At 36.2% G+C, this 21,222-nt stretch overlaps 1 protein-coding gene across 3 annotated transcripts; it reads left to right on the top strand.

The window, feature by feature from the left end:
* Positions 1 to 805: 805 nt before the first annotated feature.
* LOC148951073 (uncharacterized) lies at positions 806 to 15,250 on the top strand. 3 transcript variants are annotated; one of them, XM_089090608.1, is made up of 2 exons: positions 806 to 908; positions 13,675 to 15,250. In XM_089090608.1, the coding sequence occupies exon 2, from the start codon at positions 13,678 to 13,680 to the stop codon at positions 15,175 to 15,177; it is 1,500 nt and encodes a 499-aa protein (XP_088946734.1). In that variant the 5' UTR covers positions 806 to 908; positions 13,675 to 13,677; the 3' UTR covers positions 15,178 to 15,250. The 3 variants fall into 3 exon arrangements, with proteins under 3 accessions (XP_088946734.1, XP_088946735.1, XP_088946733.1); XM_089090609.1 differs by lacking the exon at positions 806 to 908 and adding an exon at positions 1,047 to 1,170; XM_089090607.1 differs by lacking the exon at positions 806 to 908 and adding an exon at positions 3,610 to 3,629.
* The last annotated feature ends 5,972 nt before the right edge of the window (positions 15,251 to 21,222 follow it).

Genomic DNA, 21,222 nt, shown 5'->3' with positions numbered 1-21,222 from the left:
GTGGTCTGACAACAGCAAACCATCTGCAAAATGAACCCCCAGAACAGCTATGACGAAAAACCTGCATCAGAATTGTAAACTAGAAACTTGAACTGATTTATCCTACTAGCTGATTCCCTTGCTGGGGTCAAATCTCTGCAAATTTCAAAAGAATGTCTTTTACAGTTACACAGTCTTAACAAGCCAGTTACCCTTACCTTTCTCTCGTCATCTTAAGGGCCTCTTTCAACAAGAAATTGCCACGGCTCATGATTCTGCTCTTCAGTTTCACGGAATATTTTCTTCTACATAACGATGAATGTGATGAAAGGTTGGCCTTATTTGGCGATATCTGCTCTTGCACTGGAAGTAAAAGCAAAGATCTAAAAGGCGATATCTACATGTGTAGATATCGCATTTTGAGTCACAAGAGAATGGAAGTTTTCCAGATAACGCCAAAAAAAACTACCATATATCTTGGCTATTTTTGCAGATATTGCGTTTTTGACTCGACCAATCGATAGAGCGGAGTGTCTTTACTTGGCATACGCAGAAATCTCAGTTTCGCTCGTCATGTCAGATATCGCCTTTTGATTGACGGCAGGCGAAATCATCTCGAAACTCAAGATCAATGAAATAATTTTAATAGTTTACTTAGGACACAATATTCTTTTTTATGTTTTTTTTTCAGGTTTCCCCCTATTTAAAAAAAAACCTCTTCCAAAATAAATATAAGCTTGCAACGTCCACACATCTTTTAGAGATCTTTTCTAAGGATCACTTTGAGATCTTTTTTCAAGATTTTAGCGATTTTTTTTTTTGAATTCAAGGCAACATAGATTACGACAATACTTTTCGCCAGTATAAAATTAAAAATTAAAGGCATGTTCATGTAATATGTGTACTTGAAGAACTGTAACAAATTGCGGGTAAATATTTAGTGGTTATCTTCCTCTGAAGAAAATATTCTTAGCAAATAAAATTACAGCATAAATTTATAACTATTTCTGACAAATGATTGGTAACATTCTAGTTTAGTGGTTTCTTTTCAGGAAACTCTTGGGAACAAATCAACTGCCAAAAACAAACCCCAGTCAGGCACGGATCAAGAGCCTTGATTTGGAAGGGGTGGCCATGTTAGGAGGAAAAAGTGGGACATCACTCCTCTATCTAGAATTTTGCTTAAAATAGGTGTGTTAAGGCTGGGTTTACTATCAACATAATGTAGTAGTGTATTAGGCCTACAGGTAATTACTTGGTAAAAAAAAACAAAAAAAAATATCTTCCTAATTTAGTAACTGAGATAAATGAGCACTTGAACAAGGTGCTTACTCATCCATCCAATCACCTAGGACAAAACAGTACACCCAACCCAATAGTTCAAAAATTAAGTCCAAAATAGAGCAAAATCAGCATTAATAAGTGTAAATCATTGTCCTAAAACCAAGCCATAGTACCTTAAGTCTACAAAATTTGGTATAAATTTAGAATTGTGGCTTCTGATAAGGAGACATGTTAAGAAAACAATTCTTACTTTAAAATAAGTATAATGATCCTAGTTAACATATTATCCAAGGGGAAAACCTTTATCATCAAGTCTTCCCTCTTTTTTCCTTCTTTTTCCAACTTAAAAGAAAAAATTTACAATTTTCTCCACACTAGAAAGAAAATGTGTTAATCTTTTGAAATTACCCCTATAAATTGCCAAATAAATTGTTCTTATAGATAGTGGTATTCCGTTTTTTTTTTAATAATAGATAAAGCAGTGGTGAAAATAAAAATATTAATACAACCTAAGTTCAATTCAAAATCAACAGACTTGGCTGGGAACTTGTCCTTTGAACTTGGCTGGGATGAATGCTATCTATAAAAACAATTTATAACAGCAGTTTCAAAAGATTTATGCATTGCATTTCATTTCTGATAAAAATGATTATTATATTTGGAAAGAGCATAGAAAAAGGCATCAAGTGGTATACTTACTTTATTTGTAAGTCAATAATATGAATAACGAGAAATTTACCAAAACTACGTTGTAGTTTTGTTTTAATTAAATATTTAATATATAGAATTGGTATTTTGGTTACATTAGGTTACATTTTGCATGAACCGCCATTATATTTAACCCCCACCCCCCTAATATGAAAATATATTGCCCAAACTATATATATCCTATCTATCCCCCAAGCGTCTTACTTGTTTCAACCCATATATCTGTAAATTGAATCAACTTGGGGTTTTCTGAATAATGGACAAGTACCCCAAACGAAAACCAGGTTATCAGCTAATGAAGTTGACAGATGTCATAAGGAAATATTTAAGGGAAATAAGAACTTCTTGGGAGGGTTTTAAAAGGGAAGCTCTCCATCAATTGTGATGGAGGAGGAGCGTGAGTAGCTGTGTAAAGATTCTAATTTGTGTTTTACCCAATGTAAGTACAGTGGTTGAGTTGCACAAGGGAACAGTTACACAAGGGTTCAGTTGCACAGTGGTTCAGTTACACAGGGGTTGAGTTGTACGAGGGTTCAATTAAAGGGCGTTCAGTTGCATGAGGGTTCAGTAGCACAAGGGTTCAGTTGCATGGGGGTTCAGTTGCACAAGGGTTCAGTTGCACAGTTGTTTAGTTACAGGGGTTCAGTTACAATGGAACCACCCAACCTATCCTTGTCAGGGTATTATGTTGATTTGTGATGCTTAACATACCTTTTTTGTCAAGGACCTTGACATAAATTTATTTTAAAAAAAGGAAAAATAATTTGAATTTAATTATAATTGTATTCAGTTTAGCCCAAAATATGAGTTGGTACCCAAAATTTTGATTCTTGACTGATGAGAAAAGAAAAACATGTTTTTTTTCAGGTTCCATTTTTTTGGGGATAAGAATTCAACTAAATTAAGTTTTACACACTAGGCTTCTTTTGGACTTGGTAATTTTAGCTACAAGTTTCAAAATGATTAAGTATAAAACAATAATCAAGGACAACAACCATATTTGAAACATTTTCTCTGTAACATAATTGTAAAATTGAAAATTAAGGATTTTCAGAAGTTAATATCATCAAATACCTTGCAATTAGTCTCATTTCATGAGTTCTTTTCTATCATCTTGATTATTTTGGTATTTTTTTATTTGTTCATGTTTAGACAAATAATAAATCACAGTACAAAGTAGACTACAAATTGCAGTCAATAAAGAACAAATGGCACTATGACTCTTGGAAGATTTGGTGGATGATATCCCTGCTCTTGTTTGTTATATTTTATAGTTGTTTTACATTTAACTTGATTCTTCATTTTAATTTCTATCAATTTTAGGATTCACTTGTTCATGTATTGCAGCATCTGCTATCTTTGCATTTGATGTGATGTATTTATTTTAATTTCTGTTTGTTTTGGTTTCATATATTTATTGACAGTGATTTCTTTTAGTTTCAAGTTTGGATTATTAGATAGACTTTATTTCTGCTTGTTGTAGGTTTTAATATGGCTCCTCACTTTGTTTAAAAAAAAAAAATTTATTTTAAGATTTAACTTGAAAAAAAAAGACAAAACAAACTATTCTACTTCTTTTTCCCTTTATGTGTTTTGAAAGTTTAGTTATGTAGGTTACTAGCTTTATTTCAAGTTATTCCACAATGGGTTTTGAAAAGGTATGTATACCCTTTTCTTCTTAATATATATATGTATAGTTTTTTTTAAATTGTTCAGGCTGTTCATATAGATTCAGATGACAAGTATGTAACCCCTCCCTAACAGAGGTCTAATTGAGTGCTTAACCATAACTATAGCTGTTGACCAGGTCTTATAGAATTCTGTCTATCCCTTTAGTGATTAGATTGATACAAAAAGATTGTGATGCCCCATCCACAAGGGCTAAACCAGCCATAGACTGTGGAAAAGGATAATTTTAAGTCCAACTTATGTTGCCTCTGAGTTGGGCTGGGATCTAATTCGTAAATGTCCTTGTACGAACATCCAGAGAAATTCTAGGGTATGAACACATTTGTCCCCTCACCATTGTTGCATTTAATTTTTTTTTACTCCACCCTTATATTTTGTTTCTTGCATTTTTGGGTTAGAAATGAATAAAAAACAGTTGGAATGACTTTAACTGTTACTTCTTACTAAATTTGGTAGACATGAAGCAACCTCTCTGGTTAAATGCCCTAATAACTATAATTTTGAAACCCTTTGAGCTGTCCTGGTGGTGTCATGATGACAAAAAGAATGGATCTCTCTCACAACAGCAGGGTCAAGGAAAGGACCAAGAAAGCTGGAAACATACAATTTTCTGTTCTTGTTGTCCACCTAGTGTGTTTGAGCTCCAACTAGATATTCTGATAGATGACCCCATTCGTCCCTCCTCTGCAGAGTTTAGTTTGTATCCAGATACAAAAATCCGAAATATTTTTGAAGATATATCTTCAAAATTGTAGTGAGAACCAGATAAAGAACCAGTTCTCACTACTTTTTTGAAGATATGTCTGAAAATTCCCTGTTTGACACGCATTGGAGAAGTTCTCACTACTTTTTTGAAGATATGTCTGAAAATTCCCTGTTCGACACGCATTGGAGAAGTTCTCACTACTTTTTTGAAGATATGTCTGAAAATTCCCTGTTCGACACGCATTGCCAGCCCAGTCTTGATGCAACCTATTGCCCAAAATACTTGATAAATTCAATTCTCTGGTTAAATGCCCTAATAACTATAATTTTGAAACCCTTTGAGCTGTCCTGGTGGTGTCATGATGACAAAAAGAATGGATCTCTCTCACAACAGCAGGGTCAAGGAAAGGACCAAGAAAGCTGGAAACATACAATTTTCTGTTCTTGTTGTCCACCTAGTGTGTTTGAGCTCCAACTAGATATTCTGATAGATGACCCCATTCGTCCCTCCTCTGCAGAGTTTAGTTTGTATCCAGATACAAAAATCCGAAACCGAGAAACAAGCTTCTACTTCTGTCCTGAATCTCAGCTTGGTAAGTGGAATCCAGAGTTCAAACGCAGCTGCAGAAACAAACTGCCAGGCTTGGAATTTGCTTGTGGTGACGGGATTATGCGAAAACGTCTTCATATTAATTTAAAGAAGAAAAAAAGGAACTACGTGCTACTTCCCACCAAGTTTGGTCAGGAATTGATGTCTCCTTCTGTTAGTTGTATAGATGGCAAGAATTTAAGGCTCTTCTTCCCTTGTCCCTTATAGAGAATAATATTCTCTGAATTATATCTTCACAATAAGAGATTGCTGTTACTTTCTCTCCTCTTTGCAAAGCATTGAATTGATGAATGGCTTTCAAATTTGACAGAGCCTATTACTTTCAATTCCTGACAAAGTTTGGTTTTATCCATATAACTCTTCTGCCTTTATTTTGACAATGTGAACTTGGACCTCCCCCCCCCCTCGTGCACATGTAACATAGATTTCAGATCAGTTCCTGATCTCAGAATGGCATAAATGGGAATTCATCTCTTACTCCTTCTTCAATTTTGCTCCTGTTCTGATATTTGTCCTGGCGACCAAAATTTGGGACCCTTATACCCCATATTTATTTGATGACATTCAAATTTCCTAAAGGCCACCAATTCTAACCAATTTTGATTAAGGTTTGACTGTGTGTTCTTATAGATTTTATGATGGCAATAGTTTAGGCACCTCATGTCACAGGCAGTGCAATAGTGCTGCCTAAGTAAAGAACAATGTTGGCACAATGTATTTTTTTTTTCTTGGTTGTAGAATAGGGCACTCTGTATTGAAGGAGTTGTCGTAGGAACTTCGGAAAGGGCTCATTTGATTTGATTGGAAATTGGAGTGGCTTGTGCCCTTATAATAGTCAAAAGTGATTGGAAGGCAATTAACACCTTTTCCACGCCCACCATTTCCCCAAACACATCCAATAAAAATTTTGAGATAGCCATTTTGTTCAATGCTGTTTAAAGTTCAGGAAAATATACCTTTGAGCAGGACATTACCCCCCCCCCCCCAGTCTTCTGCGCAAGTGTTATAAGTTATGCCCTGGGGGCATATAAGGTTTTAATTCAAATCTTTGTTGTAGAAAAGGGCTAGTGTCCTTTTCAATAGTCAAAAGTGATCTGAGGGCAACTAACCCCGCCTCTCGCGCCCACCTTTCCCCCAAACCCATCCAATCAAAATTTTTAGATAGCCAGTTTATTCAACGTAGTTGAAAGTTTTGGAAATTAGGTCTTTAAGGATGACAACCCCCCCCCCCCCAGCCCTCAGGGGAAGGGGTGTGAGTTATGCCCTGGGGGTATATAAGGTTTTTATAGACAGCAATGTTGTAGAAACTTCAAAAAGGGCTCATTCAATTGGAAATTGAAATTACTAGTGCCCTTTTATAGTAGAAAGTGATTGAAGGGCAACTAACCCCCCTCTCATGCCCACCATTTTTTTCAAACACATCGAATCAAAATTTTCATTTTGAGATATTCATTTTGGTCAATGTAGTTGAAAGTTCTGGAAATTAGGTCTTTTAGGATGATAAACCCCTCAGAGCCCTCAGTGCAAGGGTTGTAAGTTATACCCTGGGGGCTTATAAGGTTTATTTAGAAAGTTGTTGTAGAAATTTCAAAAACAGCTTATTTGATTGGAAAATGAAATTGCCTTTTTAAATAGTCGAAAGTGAGTGAAGAGTAGTTAACCCCCCTCTCGTGCCCACGATTTTCCGAAAAACAAACAATCAAAGTTTAGACAGAGCCATTTTGTTCAACGTAGTTGAAAGTTCTGGAAATTACGTTTTTAAGGATGACTAACCCCCCAGAGCCCCCAGCGCAAAGGTTGTAAGTTATGCCCTGGGGGGTGTATATTGTTTGAAAGGGCTAGTGCCTTTTTTAATAGTTGAAAGTGATTGGAGAGCAACTAGCTCCCCTCTGATACGCACAATCGCCCCAAAAACATCTAATCAAAATTTTGAGATGACCATTTTGTACAATATAGTTAACAATTCTGGAAATTAGGTTTTAGAGGATGACAACCATCCTAACAGCCCTTAGGGTAAGGGTTGTAATTTATGCCCTTGGGGCATATAAGGTGTTTTTAGAAAGCTGTGTTGTAGACACTCAAAAAGGGCTCATTTGATTGGATATCGAAAGGCCTAGTGCTCTTTTTAATGTTCGAAAGTGATTGGAAGGCTTGACATTTTTTATAGTAAAGATCGATTTGGATATAATGTATTATTTATTTATTTTTTACTGGTGTTGTTTAGACCAGGGCAGTTTGTACCGAAAGAGTTGTCGTATTAACTTCGAAAAGGGCTCATTCGATTGAAAATGGAAAGGGCTGATGTCCTTTTTAATGGTCAAAAGTGATTGGAGGGCAAATAATCCCCATCCCACACCCACTCTCCCATTTTCCCATTATGTTTAAAAACTAAATGTTGCCTTAAGATTAAATCAAAATGCACTGTGTTAATGCTAACTCCCAATAAGGCATCTCAGCAGTATCCCAAGAACGACTGAGGGTATTATGTTCAAACTTTTGGTACTACTTCTGCTCTTAAAATTCAACAAAATCAAAATAGCAGAAGTGTATCCAAGGATATCAAAGAAAATAAACAGATTTTTTTTTCGAATGGTATCAAGTTTTCCATTTCAGGTCATCTAGAGGAGGTATGAAACTAAATTAAACACTACTATTTGTGTCCAGATTTTTAAAAGGGTGTATGCTGCTAGAAATTGCTGAAAATTTTTCTCCAGCATACAAATAGCAGGCCGAACTATAAAGCCTATTCTGATGAATGTAAAATGAGGGGAATTTAGAAGTGATTCTTACCTCGCACGTCAGAATGGGTATGGTCCTGCATAAAAAAACAAATAGAATACATACTCATGCGCTTGTCCAAGTTGTGTTTATAGTTCAGAACCTCTCCTGTTAAATGTTCTAATAAAGTGAATGTAAAAGGCTTTCAGCTATTTCTCTCCTACTAGGAAATTTGCGATTTGCTGAATAAAATATATTTTAAACATTTTACCTTTAAAAGTTAATTATTCAGAAAATTCCTAATACTTCCAGAATTGGACATAATTATTCTTTTTTCATTAGTTTTTTTCAGTAACCTTGGCTATTATAGTGCTTTTTTTCTTTTGTTATTGTTGTTGTTGTTTGATTAATAGAAACAACACTGTTCAAAATGCATATCTGTTTTGTTGATGTGCAACTAATATTAATTCCTTGACTTGCTTTGTATCCTTTATTTGAATAAAGTGCTGGGAACAGAAATCGTTTTCGGCAGAGCACAAGTTATATATCAGAAATAAATATCTAATAAACGGTCCTAAGGTTAAGAACCACATTTAGATGATGATTTTAAATAAAATGATGATGACAGATAAGAAAACTTTTTTGGGTACTTGTCTGTTAAACAAAATACACCCGAGAAATAAAGTTAGGTTAATCCTAATGAAATATGCCAAAACATTTTGATAATATGATACTTTAGAGGCAAAATTATGGAAACTACGGCAAAGAATTATGGAAAGCAGGCCGCAGAGAACGTATTATATTAAATACCAAACCCCTAACCACCTTTATATATTAAATATTTAATTAAAAAATACCTACAGCGTAGTTTTTCTCACTCAACATAAGCAAATCGTAACCGATTCCAAAGAGGCAAACCGGTTATTGCCTGATCTTACACAGTGTAATTCTTGAATGTGTTTCGTTTAATAGACAAGTACCCTTTTTTGTTTTAGTTTTAATTTTGCTTTTTTACAAGACATGTAATAACATATTTTAAACTATAAAACACATTTTAGAACTAGTGCCACTTATAGTTTCATTTTTGTTTCTTATAAGAAAACTAAATATTCAAACTAAAAGATGCAAGTATTTTCCTCACATAAAAAAAAAGAAACAAACAAATACAACACCTTGTGGAATGGAGTCTATACTTCTCTACTAGAATGTAGTTGACTCGTTCAGGGGAAATTCAACAGTTCAGGGGAAAATTCAGCCAGTTGAGAAGCATAGGAAAGGCAATTAAAACGATTAAATATCCAAATGTTTTTGTTTACATTTCTTTGGAATTAAAGGATTTTCATTGTATGCAAATTGACGATTTAGAGACTCAATAAGTATATTTTCAGAATAGCATTTGGATTCACGGATCCGTTGAGTTAAAATCATTTGTTGAACTTATGGAACATAATAGCAATTTTCTCATTCACATTTTTTTTTGCGAAATTATTCTCAGTATTAAATAATATTAAAACAAACAAAATTATACAAACAAACAATTGAACTTACAAAAATTATAAAATTTTCTGGTTTTGGTCTTTACTTTTGTGACGTGTTACACGCTGCAAAACTAAGGTTTTGATTGCTCAAGATTTTTACATTCGGTACCAAAATCAAAACGTGCGATATTACTGATATAGACTAACAGAATATGGACTCCCAAAAGGAACACTGACTCTTACCTCCTATCAAATTTAGTTGATATTTGGCAAACCTCTGAGTTAGGTCTTGTGATTAGTCCCCGAAGCCGCGCCACGCCGACATGACGGCGGCGAATGTGTGATTTAGTATCGGCGGTGGCGCGCCGCCAGGCGCGCCGAATTTTTTTTCGCGGCGCGCCGCCGATTTTAGACTGGCGGCGCGCCACAGCGCGCCGATTTTTCTGATTAAAAATAGTAATAAAATTCCACTTCACCAAGCACGTTCAACCTTGATTTTAGTAAGGACTTTTAAATGGTTGGCTAAAAACATACAGGAACAACATGACTTACTTGACTTACTTACTTGTTGTGTTTATGTTTAACATCGCATTGTTCCTATAAAATCCCGTGTTTAGTCATTTCCTTCTTGTTAATTATTTGGGATAATGTGTGTATAACTTTCAAAGTTTGAAGTTCAAACATCTCCTGTTCATCAAATACATACGAAAAGGAAGTGTAAAAACAAAACAAATAACAACATCGAAAAAACACTGTATACATGTCAGATACCATGGCTTAACAACACCAACTATTTTAAATCAGCGGTTACATCACTTCAGTTACAACTGATGTAAAAAAAAGTGAGTTTGTTCGCTCTGCCTGGATCCATTGATCTTTTTGCAGTCACTATCAGTCCTGTCGTGCTAAAAAGTCGTTTAGCTGGGGCACGTGTGGCCGGTATAGCCAGAACTTGACGAGCGTAAACTGCCACTAGCGGGATCTAATGCTAGTATTGAACCTTGGGGCCCCACAGAATACCGAAAACGGGCTTCTTCTTTGTATTTGCTGAAATAATTTTTTTCATACGGGAGAATAAACACGTACCTTTCCCATAGGGCTCCTGTGCCCTACACTCCAGGAGGAACTAAACTGCACCTTTACCCTCTTTTCTTATCAACACGGAATAACCCTCCAAAATTCTTTTCTGAAAGAAGTGGTCAAGTTATAACGTTTCAAGTCAAAGTTTAATGCTACTTAAACTTCAGTGTGCTCTGCTAACTGTGCAAAAAAATGTAATTGATTTCTATAGATATATTTCTATACTAGCTCTAGATAATCTACTTAGTGGGAAACTACCATAAATCAGCATCGATAAATAAAATTAACCCAAAACGTACATAAATTACAGTAAATAACCGAGTCAAACTTAAAAAGAGCAGAAATTAACATGAGTTAGGCTCGAAACCCTCATGCCTATCCAAAACAGAGCATGGTTTTCACTTTACTGAAAAAATATAAATGATTTTACTTTTATAACTTTAATAAATCAAATATTATTAACATATTGATTACTAAATATCAGTATATGTATATTAAACTGACAATGCATATTCATTTGTATTTTTTTCTGTAAAGTGCAAATTATGTTCTGGCCTCGGGAAGGAATAGGGGTTTTGAGCCCAACGTATGTTAATTTCGGCTCGTTTTGAGTTTGACGCGGTTATTTATTGTAATTTCTGTTTGTTTTGAGTTTCGTTTATTTATCGATGCTGATTTGTGGTAGTTTCACGTTTGGTAGATTATTGGATTTTATTTTTGCTCATTTTTGGTTTAATGAAGTTCTTTACTTTTCTTTGAAAAATTATTTTGCTGAAACAGTTTTTTAATTAATTTCTGTTCGTTTTGTATTGACATAGTCTTTTCAGGGAAAAAGAAAATAATACTTTAAATTTTTCGTTTTTTTAAGAATTTATAGTTCGGCCTGCTATTTGTAGGCTGAAAAAAAATTTGCAGCAACATTTAAAAACATTGACTCTTTTAAAAATCTGGACACCAATAGTAGTGTTTAATTTAGTTCCATACCTCCTGTAGTTGACCTGAAATGGAAAACTTGATAACATTCGCAAAAAAATTTTTTTACTTTCTTTGATAGCTTGGATACACTTAAGCTATTTTGATTTGGTCAAATTTTAAGAGCAGAAGAAACTCCAAAAGTTGGAACATAATACCCTCAGTTGTTCTTGGGATACTGCTGAAATGCCTTATGGGGAATTAGCATTAACACAGTGTATTTTGATTTAATCTTAAGGCAACATTTACTTCTTAAACATAAAGGAAAATGGGTGGGTGGGCGTGGGAGGGGGATTAGTTTCCCTCCAATCACTTTCGACTATTAAAAAGGGCATCAGTTCTTTCTATTTTCAATCGAATGACCCCTTTTCAAAGTTCTTACCACAACTCCCTCGATACGAAGTGCCCTGGTCTAAACAACAACAACAACAACAAAATGATACATTATACCCACATCCATCTCTGCTATAAAAATTGTCAAGCCTTCCAATCACTTTCGATTATTAAAAAGGGCACTAGGCTTTTCAATTTCCAATCGAATGATCCCTTTTTGAGTTTCTACGGCAACGCTTTCTATAAACACCGTGTATGCTCCCAGGGCATAAATTACAACCCTTACCCTAAGGGCTGTGAGGGTGGTTGTCATCGTCTAAGACCTAATTTCCAGAACTTTCAACTATGTTAAACAAAATGGCTATCTCAAAATTTTGATTGGATGTGTTTCGGGAAATGGTAGGCGTGGAACGGGTGTTAGTTGCCTTCCAATCATTTTCGACTATTAAAAAGAGCACAAGCCACTCCAATCTCTAATTAAATGAGCCCTTTTCGAAGTTTCTACGACAACGTCTTCGATATGAAGTGCCCTGGTCTAAAGGAAAAAAACAATAAATAATACATTGTTCCAACATCGTTCTTATATACCCCCAGGGTATAACAAAACCCTTGCCCTAAGGGTTGTGGGGGAGTAACCTCCTCAAAAAACATATTTTCTCTTTGGAAATCAGCTACTCTGAACAAAATGGCTAGCTTAAAATTTTGATTGGATGTGTTTGGGTTAATGGTGGGCATGGAAGGGGTGTTAGCTGCCTTCCAATCACTTTGGACTATTAAAAAGGGCACTAGCTATTCCAATCGAATGAACCCTTTTCAAAGTTTCTACGACAACTCCTTCGATACGAATTGCCCTGGTATGGAAAAAAATAATACATTGTGCCAACATTGTTCTTTACTTAGGCAGCTCGAATGCGCTGCCTATGATAACATCCTGAATTGCCTAATGCTCTTTTATCTACCTCTTTTCATCCGAAAAAATCAGAAAGAAAAATGAACAGAATTTTAAAGTGGAAGGTAGAATTTTTGTTTCAAGAAAAATTTCTTCTTCTCCTTCCTACGAACCGATATACATGGTGAGCCCAAGATGAAAGTATTTATCTTTAAGAAACAGATTAGCCGGGATGAGGGTTGAAGCCCGGAGGTCGATATCGATAACAAAAAAAGAGAGAAAAAAAAAAAAAACCGGCGGCGTATTTGGGACGCCGCCGCCGATCGAATCCGCGGCGGCGCCAGCGCGCTGTTGCACGCTCGGCGGCGCGCCGCCGTATTTTTTTTGGCGGCGCCCCGCCGACTGTTCGGCGCGGCTTCGGGGTCTACTTGTGATACCCTTTAGATTTCCGAAAATAGGGCAGACCTCCACGGAATTAAAGAATGTGATGATGACAAGAATTCAAAGATCCTTTATTTTTCTTTTCCCTGCAAAGGTCTGTTGAATAGATAAAGACCTCCAAAAAATATAACTTGGACTCATGCTCTAACTTCTAATTAGAATTAGTCAACATCTATACAGCTCTTCTGCAACGTATGCTGATGTCACCAATTCACAATTTTGAAACCTGCAATTTCCAGGTTTACATTTCTATAATTATTATCTAGAAACGTGAAGGAGATTAATATTTCTCAATCCAAGAGCTTGTAGGAATAGTTTTATGCTCTATCCAAGTTTATTTAAAAACAAATTCTAAAAGGTTTATTTTTGGAGTTTTGACGTTTCTCTTTGTTTTTGTACTGGTCAACAAACAAGAAGTACTATTACCATTTTAGATTTGAAAAAGAATGGCTGGAGCTTACTCCTTTCGCTAATGGAAAAAGGGCATATAACCTTGTGGGCGTACCTGCGTCTAAATCTTTATTTTTCTGTTAGCTTGTTGCTTGTTTGGTGAAAAGGGAATGGGGTCTACAGTTCCCCAGTTAGTTATGCGTAAAGAAGGTATTGCTTGTTGTTCATTCATTTATACAAGTAAAGCACTGTAAAATGTTGTTACAGAATGTGTAAATTCTTGTGTAAAACAATAAAGAGAAACATTGATTTAAAACTCAGAATTGCAGAAATTTCTAGGCATTAGTATTTGTTCCATTTTATGGTCAACTATAGCTGATTGTCTCTTCTATTTTTAGATCATGGAACGATTAAGTAGACTACGCAACAATTATGAGACGGATGAACAATGGAACATGCGAGAACGGTTTTTGATCCTACACTGGGATACATTTCCATATAATCAACTATTATGTCTATCTCAGGCATTAGTGAATGTTTACTTTCTTGGATGTACCTATCCTGAGGATTTTATGAAAATTTTGCTTGAAATGGGAAGTGAAATACTGGCTGAATTTGGGGCAAAATCTCGAGGAAAAATACGTCGAATTTTTGCATCTACTGGAAATGCTGCTGAAGCTAATGTGACAAAAATCATGCCCAACTATGGGAAAAACTTTAGTAATACAAAGAAACTTTCACGGCATAAAGATTTGATAAATTGTGGTTTTTTACCAGTTAACATACCTGAAAATGCTGCTGAAGCTGAAGTAGCAAAATCCAAACCTAACTATGGGACAAAAACTGATGATATGAAGGAATGTTTACAAAGTAAGGGTTCAGAAAACCTTGACATTCTGCTAGTAAATCTAACCAATTGTCAGGCAAGATTTAAGGAATTCCCTGTTAACAAAGATTTGGAAAACCATGATATTTTCCCAGAAAATCTATCTGAAATTGGCTTAAGAGAAAATACCTTAATTAGCATTGATTATTTCCCTACTGATTGTCCCTATTTGAAATATTTCATTATTTTTGAACAGACAAATGTAGTTAGATCATCAGAAAAGCAAATACTTCGTGGATCAGCTAGAGCTGGGAAATTTAATTTTTTTTTGACTAGGAGTGTTGTTGATGATGGCCAGATATGTGAGGTTTTTATTGATGAGTATCAAGTGCTCTCAGCTAAATTTACTTTTAATGCAACTAAAATTCATGCTAGAACTTACAGCTATGCTTACAAGTACTTAAAGGAACATCACTTCACTGTACACCATACATCTGATGTGACTAATTGTGACATAATTTCAAAACGGGATGTAATTAATATACAAAAGTCCAAAGGAGAGGAGGGAGTGAATACGAGAGGAAAAGAAGATTCAAGAGGAAGGACAGGAACTGGAAAGGGAGAAGAGCTTCTGCGCATACTTGGATGGCAAGGTGGTGGCCTTGGTAAGAATGGACAAGGTATTGAAGCCCCAATTGAGGCTGTGCCTGTTCCCGGCCGGAGTGGCCTGGGCTTCAGCGTTCCTCCAAAACTTTCCTTGGTAGTAGTACAAAAATTCAAAAAACACGTTCGCAAATATTTAAATGATTATATTGCTTCTGGTTCAACTAGAAGTATGAAATTTGTATCTGAGTTTTCTTCTCAAGAAAGAATAGTTATTCATATTGTTGCTAGACAGCTAAAATTACATACCAAGTTTATTGTTTCAGAAAACAACAAAGGGCTTATAGTGAGTCGTACAGTCAAATATTTGGCCCATAAGTCCCTCGTTGATGTTGTGGATTTTTGGAAAAAGTCAGGGCGTGTCTATGATCCTAAGATCCTAGTAATCCCTCCTACATCAGATATGTCATAGTGTTTTATTTTCTGTTGAATATGTAGCTGATTTATATAATGATTATGCAAATAAGAAGGCCTTTCTTTCCAGTCTTAAACATTCACCAGTTATTTTTTTAAACAGAGTTAAACAGGGTTGCGTTGCGCAGGAGTTGAGTTGAAAAAATAGCTAAATAGGTACAGTTGAAAGCGGTTGAGTTTCAAGCATACCAACTCAAAATGTATTTTTGCCAGAAACATGATTTGATTATTCATTACGGTACCTATGATCGGTTAAAAATTTTTCATCTAAGATAAAAAAAAAATTGGTTTAATTGAATTGAATGAAAATTTGTTCGTTGATATAATTTTGAATTGTATACTTTATATTGAGTATATGTCTTCTAGCTGACAATTGTTTTGCTTGAAAAATGGTTTGGGCATATAAATTTAATAAATAAAGTGCAATAAAACGTTGGGGGAAATTAAAGAGGCAGTATTTTCAAAAGCAGTACAGTATATACATTCTGTTTAATAGAATTGATTCTAAGAGTGTTAGCTGCCTTAAGATTTTGTCACTATCTAACCTTACTCTTTCATGAACTTAAATACTAATATATAAGAATGCCCAAGTCTGCTTTACCTGTCTCGCTCATGTACTTAAAAATGAAGAAAAAAAGGTAATTAAATCCTTTATTATAAAACAACAGGTTTATTTTATTTTCTATGGAATGAAATTCAACAACACTTTGTCAATATTTGCAGGAAAGAAGACCTTTAAAACTCTTGCTTTTTTCAGTATGACCACATAGTGACACTTAAGAAGCTTACTAACATTTCCCATGATTTATCTGAACTATTAACAATTTCTAAAGTTAAACTTAACAGGGCGAAAGTGTTTTTATTTTTCGGTTTAGTTTTGTAGAGCTATTGTTAACAAGTCAGCTATATCATCCCTTTTTAGAAGAGAGCAAACTACCAACTTGGTGAAGATCCTCCGAGTCAAAACAAATCTCCTGATAGTTTGTTTCCTCTTGATTATCACAGTCCCGGTTAGCAATAACAGATAATGTGGGCTGGGTGTAAATCTTGTTGTAATTGGGGTCTCATTTGAATGTCCATGAACTTTGAATTGCGCATGTGTGTAATGACTAGATCTCACTGCTCGAGGAGGAGTCCCATATTTGACTCTTTTTTTGTAGGACTTACTTGGGACTTAAAGAGAAAATTAATTCAAATTGTCAACCCAAATGAAAGAGCCATTAAAAATCGAGCAACTATAATCAAATACCCAAATATTTCTATAAGCGTAAACAGAAGCTACTCTTGCTAGAGAATAATAACCTTTGATATTCAATTTTTGTCTTTGTATGTATTAATTAAAAAAACTTTTTCCACAAAATAAGTATTTCAAAGAAAAGTAAAGAACTCCATTAAACAAAAAATGAGCAAAAATAAAATCAAATAATCTACTAAGCTCGAAACTACGACAAATCAGCATCGATAAATAAATGACACCTAAAACGAACAGAAATTACAATAAATAACCGATTCAAACTCAAAACGAGCAGAAATTTACATAAGTCGGGCTCAAAACCCCTATGGCTTCCCAAGGCCAGAACATAATTTGCACTTTACTGAAAAAAATATAAATGTTTTTACTTTTATAACTTTAATAAGTCAACTAATTTTAACATTTTGATTACTAAATATCAGTATATGTTTATTAAACTAACTATGTACATTCATTTGTGTTTTTTCAGTAAAGTGCAAATTTTGTTCTGGCCTTGGGTTTTGCGCCCAACTTATGTTAATTTCTGCTCGTTTGAGTTTGACTCGGTTATTCGTTGTAATTTCTGTTCGTTTTGGGTTTCATTTATTTATTGATGCTGATTTGTCGTAGTTTCGAGCTTGGTAGATTATTTGATTTTATTTTTGCTCATTTTTTGTTTAATGGAGTTCTTTACTTTTCTTTGAAAACCTTATTTTGTGGAAAAAGTTTTTTTTAATTAATTTCTGTTCGTTTTATATTGACATAAGTCTTTTCAGGGAAAAAGAAAATAATAATTTAAATCTTTTCGTTTCTTAAGACTTTATAGTTTGGCCTGCTATTCGTATGCTGGAGAAAGATTTTGAGCAATTTTTAACAACATACACCATTTTAAAAATCTGGACGCAAATAGTACTGTTTAACTTAGTTTCAGACCTCCTCTAGTTGACCTGAAATGGGAAACTTGATACCATTCGCAAAAAAATCGTGTTTACTCTCTTTGATAGCTTGTATACACTTACACTATTTTGATTTGCTTAAATTTTAACAGCAGAAGTAGCCTCGAAAGTTTGAACATAATACCCTCAGTCGTTCTTGGGCTACTGCTGAGATGCCTTATTGGGAATTAGTATTATCACAGTTCATTTTGATTTAATCTTAATGCAACATTTATTTTTTAAACATAATGTGCAAATGGGAGAGTGGGCCTGGGAGGGTGATTAGTTTCCCTTTAATCACTTTCAACAATTAAAAAGGGCATCAACCCTTTCTATTTTCCATCGAATGAGCCTCTTTCGAAGTTCCAACGACAACTCCTTCGATACGAAGTGCCCTGGTCTAAACAACAACAACAACAGAATATATTACTAATCACTTTCTACTATTAAAAAGGGCACTAGCTTTTGAATTTCCAATCGAATTAGCCTTTTTTGAAGTTTCTACGACAACGCCTTCTATAAAAACCTTAAATGCGCCCAGGGCATAACTTAAAACCCTTGCCCTGAGGGTTGGGGGGGAGTGTCCTGCTCAAAAAAATATTGTCTATCTGGAAATCAACTAGCCTACGCTAAACAAAATGGCTATCTCAAAATTTTGATTGGATGTGTTTTTGTGAATGATGGACGTGGGGAGGGGGGCTAGTTGCCCTCAAATCAGTTTCGACTATCAAAAATGGCACTATCAGTTTGAATTTCGGATCAAATGAGCCCCTTTTGAAGTTTTTATGACAATGCCTTCTATATAATCCTTATATACCCTAGGGCAAAACTTAAGACCTTTGCCCTGAGTGTTGTTGGGGAGTGTCCTCAAACACATATTTTCTATCTGTAAATAAACTACTCTGAAGAAATGGGCTATATAAAAATTTTGATTGGTTGTGTTGGGGGGAATGTTGGGGGGGGGGGCGGGGCTAGTTCCCCTCCAATCAATTTCTACTATTAAGAAGGGAACGAGCCCTTTGATTTTGCAATCGAATGAGCCTGTTTTGAAGTTTCTACGACAACACCTTCTGATAAATCCTTATATTCCCCCAGGGCATAACTTAAAACCCTTGCCCTGAGGGTTGTGGGGGATTGTCCTCTGGGGGAGTGTCCTCCTAAAAACATATTTTCTATCTGGAAATCAACTAGTCTACGCTGAACAAAATGGCTATCTCAAAATTCTGATTGGATGTGTTTGGGGGAATGATAGGCGGGGGGGGGGGCTAGTTACCCTCCAATCCCTTTCTACTTTTAGAAAGGGCAGTAGCCCTTTGAATTTCCAATCGAATGAGCCTGTTTTGAAGTTTCTACGACAGCGGCTTCTATTAAAAACCTTATATGCCACCAGGGCGTAACTTAAAACCTTTGCCCTGAGGGTTGCGGGGGAGTGTCCTCCTCAAAAACATATTTTCTATCTGGAAATCAACTACGCTGAAAAAATAGCTATCTCAAAATTTTGATTGGATGTGTTTGGGGGAATAATGGGCGTGGGGGGGGGGCTAGTTGCCCTCCAATCCTTTTCGACTTTTAAAATGGGCACTAGCCCTTTGAATTTCCAATCGAATGAGCCCGTTTTGAAGTTTCTACGACAACGCCTTCTATAAAAATCTTATATGCCCCCAGGGCATAACTTAAAACCCTTGCCCCGAGGTTTGTGGGGGAGTGTCCTCCTAAAAAGATGTTTTCCATCTGGAAATCAGCTACGCTGACAAAATGGCTATCTCAAAATTTTGATTGGATGTGTTTGGGGGAATGATGGGTGTGGGAGGGGGGGCTAGTTGCCCTCTAATCACTTTCGACTATTAAAAAGGGCACTAGCCCTTTGAATTTCCAATCGAATGAGCCTGTTTTGAAGTTTCTACGACAACGCTTTCTCTAAAAGCCTTATATGCCCCCAGGGCCTAACTTAAAACCCTTGCCCTGAGGGTTTTGGGGGAGTATCCTCCTCAAAAACCTATTTTCTATCTGGAAATCAACTACGTTGATTAAAATGGCTATCTCACAATTTTGATTGGATGTGTTTGGGGGAAAGATGGGCGTGGGGGGGGGGCTAGTTGCCCTACAATCACATTCGACGATTAAAAAGGACACAAGCCCTTCCGATATCAAATCAACTGAGCCTTTTTTGAAGTTTATAAGACAACGCCTTCTATAAAAAAAAAACTTATAAACCCCCAGGGCATAACTTAAAACCCTTGCCCTGAGGGTTGTGGGGAGTCTCCTCTTTAAAAACACACTTTCTATCTTGAAATCAACTTCGCTTAACAAAATGGCTATCTTAAAATTTTGATTGGATTTGTTTTGGGAATTAATGGGCGTGGGGGGGGGGCTAGTTGCCCTCCCATCACTTTCGACTATTAAAAAGGGAACAAGCCCTTTGAAGTTCCAGTCGAATGAGCCTGTTTTTAAGTTTCTACGACAACGCCTTCAATGAAAACCTTATATGCCCCCAGGGCATAACTTAAAACCCTTGCCCTGAGGGTTGTTGGGGAGTGTCCTCCTCAAAAACATATATTCTATCTGGGAATCAACTATGCTGAACAAAATGGCTATCTCACAATTTTGAGTGGATGTGTTTGGGGGAATAATGGGCGTGGGGGGGGGGGGCTAGTTGCCCTCCAATCCTTTTCGACTTTTAAAATGGGCACTAGCCCTTTGAATTTCCAATCGAATGAGCCTGTTTTGAAGTTTCTACGACAACGCCTTCTATAAAAAATCTTATATGCCCCCAGGGCATAACTTAAAACCCTTGCCCCGAGGGTTGTGGGGGAGTGTCCTCCTAAAAAAGATTTTTTCCATCTGGAAATCAGCTAGGCTGACAAAATGCCTATCTCAAAAGTTTGATTGGATGTGTTTGGGGGAATGATGGGTGTGGGGGGGGGGGCTAGTTGCTCTCCAATCACTTTCGACTAGTAAAAATGGCACTAGCCCTTTGAATTTCCAAGCGAATGAGCCTTTTATGAAGTTTCTACGACAACGCCTTCTATAAAAAACTTATATACCCCCAGGGCATAACTTAAAACCCTTGCCCTGAGGGTTGTGGGGGAGTGTCCTCCTCAAAAACCTATTTTCTATCTGTAAATCAACTACGTTGATTAAAATGGCTATCTCACAATTTTTATTGGATGTGTTTGGGGGAAAGATGGGCGTGGGGGGGCAAGTTGCCCTCCAATCACTTTCGACTATTAAGAAGGGCACTAGCCCTTTGAATTTCCAATCGAACGAGCCTTTTTTGAAGTTTCTACGACAACCCCTTCTATAAAAAAAAACTTAGAGGCCCCCAGGTCATAACTTACAACCCTTGCCCTGAGCGTTGTAGGGGAGTGTCCTCCTCAAAAACACATTTTCTATCTTGAAGTCAACTACGCTGAACAAAATGGCTATCTCAAAATTTTGATTGGATGTGTTTGGGGGAATGATTGGCGTGGGGGGGTCTAGTTGCCCTCTAATCCCTTTTGACTATTAAAAAGTGAACTAGCCCTTTAAATTTCCAATCGAATGAGCCTGCTTTGAAGTTTCTACAACAACGCCTTCAATAAAAAACTTATATGCCCCCAGGGCATAACTTAAAACCCTTGCCCTGAGGGTTGTTGGGGAGTGTCCTCCTCAAAAACATATTTTCTATCTGGAAATCAACTACGCTGAACAAAATGGCTATCTCACAATTTTGATTGGATGTGTTTGGGGGAATGATGGGCGTGGGGCGGGGGGGCTAGTTGCCTTCCAGGCAATTTCGACTATTAAAAAGGGCACTAGCCCTTTGAATTTCCTATCGAATGAGCCTGTTTTGCAGTTTCTACGACAACAACTTCTATAAAAACCGTATATGCCCCCA

The sequence above is a fragment of the Artemia sp. Qi Xiang Cuo genome, chromosome 6, assembly GCF_049724085.1.
Source record: "Artemia sp. Qi Xiang Cuo chromosome 6, ASM4972408v1, whole genome shotgun sequence".
Taxonomy (NCBI): Eukaryota; Metazoa; Arthropoda; class Branchiopoda; order Anostraca; family Artemiidae; genus Artemia; species Artemia sp. Qi Xiang Cuo.
Note: the sequence above shows the minus strand (reverse complement) of the source record. Positions and strands in the feature narration are given on the sequence as shown.